Genomic DNA, 5,598 nt, shown 5'->3' on the forward strand with positions numbered 1-5,598 from the left:
AAATTTTGTATTTATATTAGGAATATAATGTAGATGGTAATATACTAACCAAAATTTCTCTAATCACCCCCACCACTAATGCGATATCGTCACTTAATAATAATATTAATGGAATCACAAGTACAGACTCATCATAATTTGTACATTTTAGTTAGGAATTATTTAGCAAAATTTTGGGGTGACGTCGTCAATTTTTTAGTAGAGACAAGCAAATACATTTTAATCAAAAATTTACCATGTTTATGATAACTTTAAAGCATCTCCAAAATTTCAAAGCATTCGCTTTTGCAGTTCCTGATTAAATCAATTATATAAATTCATTAATTTTTTTGAGTCACCCTGTATACGCAAAACCAAAAAGTATGAATGGAATGATAAATCACAAGTACAGACTCATCATATTTTGTACATTTTAGATAAGATTTATTCGGCAACCTTTTGAGGTAGCGTCATCAATTTTTTGGAGGGGACAATTAAATATATTTGGAACAAAAAATTATCATGCCTATCATCTGCAAGATTTGAAAGCATTCGGTTTTGCAGATTCCAAATTTAATTGCAAAATGTTGTTTCATAATCTTGATTTTTTTTCAAAAACTCAGTTCGGAGTCATAAACTACATGTGTAGGACTATTTTATTTTATACAATTGAAAACCCATTTACTATGAACAATTTTGCAGTGACGTCATCAGATTATTGGTGGGGATGATTAGACAAATTTTGGTTAGCGTTTTACCATCTACATGATATTCCTAATGTAAATACAAAATTTCACAGCAATCGGTCCAGTACTTTCGGAGATTATATGTCTAATAAAAACCCAGGACGGCAGACAGACAGACGGACAGACGGACAGAAGGACGGAAACCGGAGACCTATTTCTTCGTCTTCTAGGGGTCACGAAAGGTCGAGAAAACGTAAAGGGTAGAGAGTCGGCCGACGGACTCGATTACAATACTTCCTTTGCTTATGCTCGGGAAGTAAAAAACGATCATTGTATTTCCGGAGCGCGGGAGGTCCTGTTGAAACAACTTTCGACCAATTTTTTTAATTTTAATTTTATTTTATTGAATTTCGTTCCCCTACAGGCCCGAGGCCCAATTACAAGGGAACGTGGGACATACACAACACCCAGAGCAGGGCGGGAATCGAACCCACGCCACTGCCCAAGGTGTAGCGGGCAAGCATGATGCTACCTAACCCACCGGGGTCCTCTGTCGTAAAGTAGTGTGACGACAAACAAGTTCAAGTTGATTTTGATGAATAGTATAGAGTGCAATAAATAAAATAAATATAATAAAATAGTCGGTAAGTGATTTTTTAGTTCTCTTTTCCTTTGCAAAAATATAAATTATGCGAACTGCAATAATGACTCTTAGGATCGCCTGTGGGCCAAAAATACCTCCTATACGCTCGCCTAGATCAAAGTTTTTAGAAGTTAGAGCAGTAAATGCAGGGAATTTTTTGCTTCTATTTACATGTTTCAAAAAACGTTTAATCTAAAACGACCAAAACTTTATACTGATTATTGCACTCACATGTCACATGATGTCAACTGACCAATCAAACGCGTCAATATTTGTAAATTCAACCAATCAGCATACAATTACGTGATAATTGCACACTGTGCAATTACCACTACCGATAATTATCACTAGCCAGATGTGCCAACTATAAGATAAGCAAGTACCAGTTAATTGCAAAAAAAAACAAGAGGTTACTAACCAAATATTTAATTATGAAACTAAGAATTGTAATTAATTATGGTACAGTTGTAGTAATTTACAGGGGTTTGTGTGCTTGGTGAAGTAGTAACTATATTTTTAGACATTTGTACCAAAGCAGACGGTGCGCAATTTGTGGATTTGTTATTAGACTCTTCCATAGCCGTTGAGTTGGCGCGTAATTTGTCAATCATTTGATAATGATGATCTCCATCGAGCTGAAGGTATGGTTTGATGGAGAAAGTATTGGCATGACCGGTAATCTTTATAAGCTGTTCTTCACCGACTCCCGCTTTTGCAAGTTGCGACACTGCAGTTGACCGTAATGAATGATTACTAATCTTCTTTTTCTTTATGTCGATGCCTATTTCTTCTGCGGCGGTTCTTGTCCATTTCCCCATTTCATTCCTTCCAACGGGTGAATTTTTGAACCATCCTACAGAACTAGGTTCTCTCCATGCAGGATTTGGCGTTAAAAATAAACGATCGGTGGTTATATGTTTACCTCTCTTGCTCAGCATTTTTTTGTAGAGCCTTAAATAATAAAATAATTATTATTTTGTATTTGAAACAGTATTTAATTACCTAACAGGGCAAATTCTAGGATCTGTGGTGTTTGTTGCAAGCCATTTGCTGTCTGTTAATTTATGGCTACCTCCTTGAGCTGTTTTGGAAAAAATACAATTGTATTCTATTCGCCCCGTAGGCAAACCACAATTATCACTTTCTTCCTTAAAATGTTTGATAGTAACGTTAACACCTTCACATCCCCTCCAAGCTAATTCTAATCCAGCCACATAAAAAAACATTTTCTGTAAACCATCTGGCGTGTCTTCGTTATAAATCTTTAGAATCTTGTTGTATTCTTCTAGAGTCAAAATTGAGGAACTAGTTTTGCGTTTTTCCGGTTGTATTTGTAGGTTCCGGCGTTTTGCGTCGCGTGCATTTCTACTACCCTTGAATTCCAGGTCAACAAAAGGATCAAACTTTATACCAAATTTATTGAAATACAGTTCTTGCAACTGCTTTGCCGTTACATTCCACATCGTTTTTATTACTGCTTCTTTGTAGTCATTACCATCGACTTTTTTCATATTGTACCCCCAATCTTTGAGGATGAATGCTAGTTTTTCCGTGGAAGTGTTTCCATCAAAAACATATTTGCGTTCACCGCAAAACTTCTCAAATTGCCTCCAGATTGAATTTCGTGAGTTCTTCGTATTTAGCGGCGTAATGTTTGTAATAGAATCATCAATTTCTTTTGGCGTGTTACGACCAAAACGAAAATTGGACATGGTTTTTTAAACCCACACAAATTTTGCAAAATGGCTGTTCTTATTTACTTGCGTCGCCATAGTATCGCACACCAAACTACTTCGTAAATCATTATAAAATTATTTTTAAAATGTTTGTTCTTGCAATAATCTGTTGAATATATTGCGTGCATCACAATGAAATCGATAATTTTGAACAACAATAATCTCTCATGCTTGTTGCCTAAGAAAAATGCACTCGTGCTAAAGCACTCGTGCGTTTTCAATGCAACAAGCATTCGAGTTATTGTTGCTCAAAATTATCGATAACATTGCGATGCACTTAATATATTATAACTGATAACACTGAAAGTAGATTCGTAAGTATGAAGTTGTTAATTGATTTTGTTCTGAAAACATTACATCTGGCTCGACGATAAAACTGATTCTTACGTGTATGACTACGTTACCGTAGTTCAATGAGTGAATCAACGGAAAATTTTTAAGCCTTTTGTAGACAAAAAGTCCGGATCGGTTCCTATTTTGATCACGTTTCCATGAGCAACAAGATTGTCAGTTATGATTAACTATTTTCAGTTATAATATATTAAGTGCATCGCAATGTTATCGATAATTTTGAGCAACAATAACTCGAATGCTTGTTGCATTGAAAACGCACGAGTGCTTTAGCACGAGTGCATTTTTCTTAGGCAACAAGCATGAGAGATTATTGTTGTTCAAAATTATCGATTTCATTGTGATGCACGCAATATATTCAACAGATTATTGCAAGAACAAACATTTTAAAAATAATTTTATAATGATTTACGAAGTAGTTTGGTGTGCGATACTATGGCGACGCAAGTAAATAAGAACAGCCATTTTGCAAAATTTGTGTGGGTTTAAAAAACCATGTCCAATTTTCGTTTTGGTCGTAACACGCCAAAAGAAATTGATGATTCTATTACAAACATTACGCCGCTAAATACGAAGAACTCACGAAATTCAATCTGGAGGCAATTTGAGAAGTTTTGCGGTGAACGCAAATATGTTTTTGATGGAAACACTTCCACGGAAAAACTAGCATTCATCCTCAAAGATTGGGGGTACAATATGAAAAAAGTCGATGGTAATGACTACAAAGAAGCAGTAATAAAAACGATGTGGAATGTAACGGCAAAGCAGTTGCAAGAACTGTATTTCAATAAATTTGGTATAAAGTTTGATCCTTTTGTTGACCTGGAATTCAAGGGTAGTAGAAATGCACGCGACGCAAAACGCCGGAACCTACAAATACAACCGGAAAAACGCAAAACTAGTTCCTCAATTTTGACTCTAGAAGAATACAACAAGATTCTAAAGATTTATAACGAAGACACGCCAGATGGTTTACAGAAAATGTTTTTTTATGTGGCTGGATTAGAATTAGCTTGGAGGGGATGTGAAGGTGTTAACGTTACTATCAAACATTTTAAGGAAGAAAGTGATAATTGTGGTTTGCCTACGGGGCGAATAGAATACAATTGTATTTTTTCCAAAACAGCTCAAGGAGGTAGCCATAAATTAACAGACAGCAAATGGCTTGCAACAAACACCACAGATCCTAGAATTTGCCCTGTTAGGTAATTAAATACTGTTTCAAATACAAAATAATAATTATTTTATTATTTAAGGCTCTACAAAAAAATGCTGAGCAAGAGAGGTAAACATATAACCACCGATCGTTTATTTTTAACGCCAAATCCTGCATGGAGAGAACCTAGTTCTGTAGGATGGTTCAAAAATTCACCCGTTGGAAGGAATGAAATGGGGAAATGGACAAGAACCGCCGCAGAAGAAATAGGCATCGACATAAAGAAAAAGAAGATTAGTAATCATTCATTACGGTCAACTGCAGTGTCGCAACTTGCAAAAGCGGGAGTCGGTGAAGAACAGCTTATAAAGATTACCGGTCATGCCAATACTTTCTCCATCAAACCATACCTTCAGCTCGATGGAGATCATCATTATCAAATGATTGACAAATTACGCGCCAACTCAACGGCTATGGAAGAGTCTAATAACAAATCCACAAATTGCGCACCGTCTGCTTTGGTACAAATGTCTAAAAATATAGTTACTACTTCACCAAGCACACAAACCCCTGTAAATTACTACAACTGTACCATAATTAATTACAATTCTTAGTTTCATAATTAAATATTTGGTTAGTAACCTCTTGTTTTTTTTTGCAATTAACTGGTACTTGCTTATCTTATAGTTGGCACATCTGGCTAGTGATAATTATCGGTAGTGGTAATTGCACAGTGTGCAATTATCACGTAATTGTATGCTGATTGGTTGAATTTACAAATATTGACGCGTTTGATTGGTCAGTTGACATCATGTGACATGTGAGTGCAATAATCAATATTAATGCTCTTCCAGAAACTACAAGTTTACTTGCATTTTATTAATAATGACAATAATATGTGTTTATTATCCAATTATACGATAATTAAAACTAAGCCTAATAAGATTGTTACCTAAATCTAATTTTTAATTTTACAAGCAAATGTGGGGGACGAATTTTTTATCAAATGTTTAACGTTCTTAAGAATTCCTGGATAAATTTGTATTA

The 5,598-nt window shown here is 35.2% G+C and overlaps 1 protein-coding gene across 1 annotated transcript; it reads left to right on the forward strand.

Moving 5' to 3' along the window:
* The first annotated feature begins 3,988 nt into the window (after positions 1-3,988).
* LOC135146129 (uncharacterized) lies at positions 3,989-5,192 on the forward strand. Its single transcript, XM_064078279.1, has 2 exons — positions 3,989-4,600; positions 4,652-5,192. The coding sequence occupies exons 1-2, from the start codon at positions 4,092-4,094 to the stop codon at positions 5,163-5,165; spliced, it is 1,023 nt and encodes a 340-aa protein (XP_063934349.1). The 5' UTR covers positions 3,989-4,091; the 3' UTR covers positions 5,166-5,192.
* Positions 5,193-5,598: the final 406 nt, after the last annotated feature.

Source organism: Zophobas morio, unplaced genomic scaffold (genome assembly GCF_036711695.1).
Source record: "Zophobas morio isolate AGI-343-1 ecotype UQ-CSIRO unplaced genomic scaffold, CSIRO_AGI_Zmor_V1 ptg000005l, whole genome shotgun sequence".
NCBI classification, from domain to species: domain Eukaryota; kingdom Metazoa; phylum Arthropoda; class Insecta; order Coleoptera; family Tenebrionidae; genus Zophobas; species Zophobas morio.

What these genes read in the sequence shown, in the direction of transcription:
- LOC135146129 (XM_064078279.1), top strand. Translation starts at nt 4,092, where the DNA reads ATGAAAAAAGTCGATGGTAATGACTACAAAGAAGCAGTAATAAAAACG. An exon ending in CCTAGAATTTGCCCTGTTAG is followed by an intron (nt 4,601 to 4,651) that starts GTAATTAAATAC and finishes TTATTATTTAAG; the next exon opens with GCTCTACAAAAAAATGCTGA.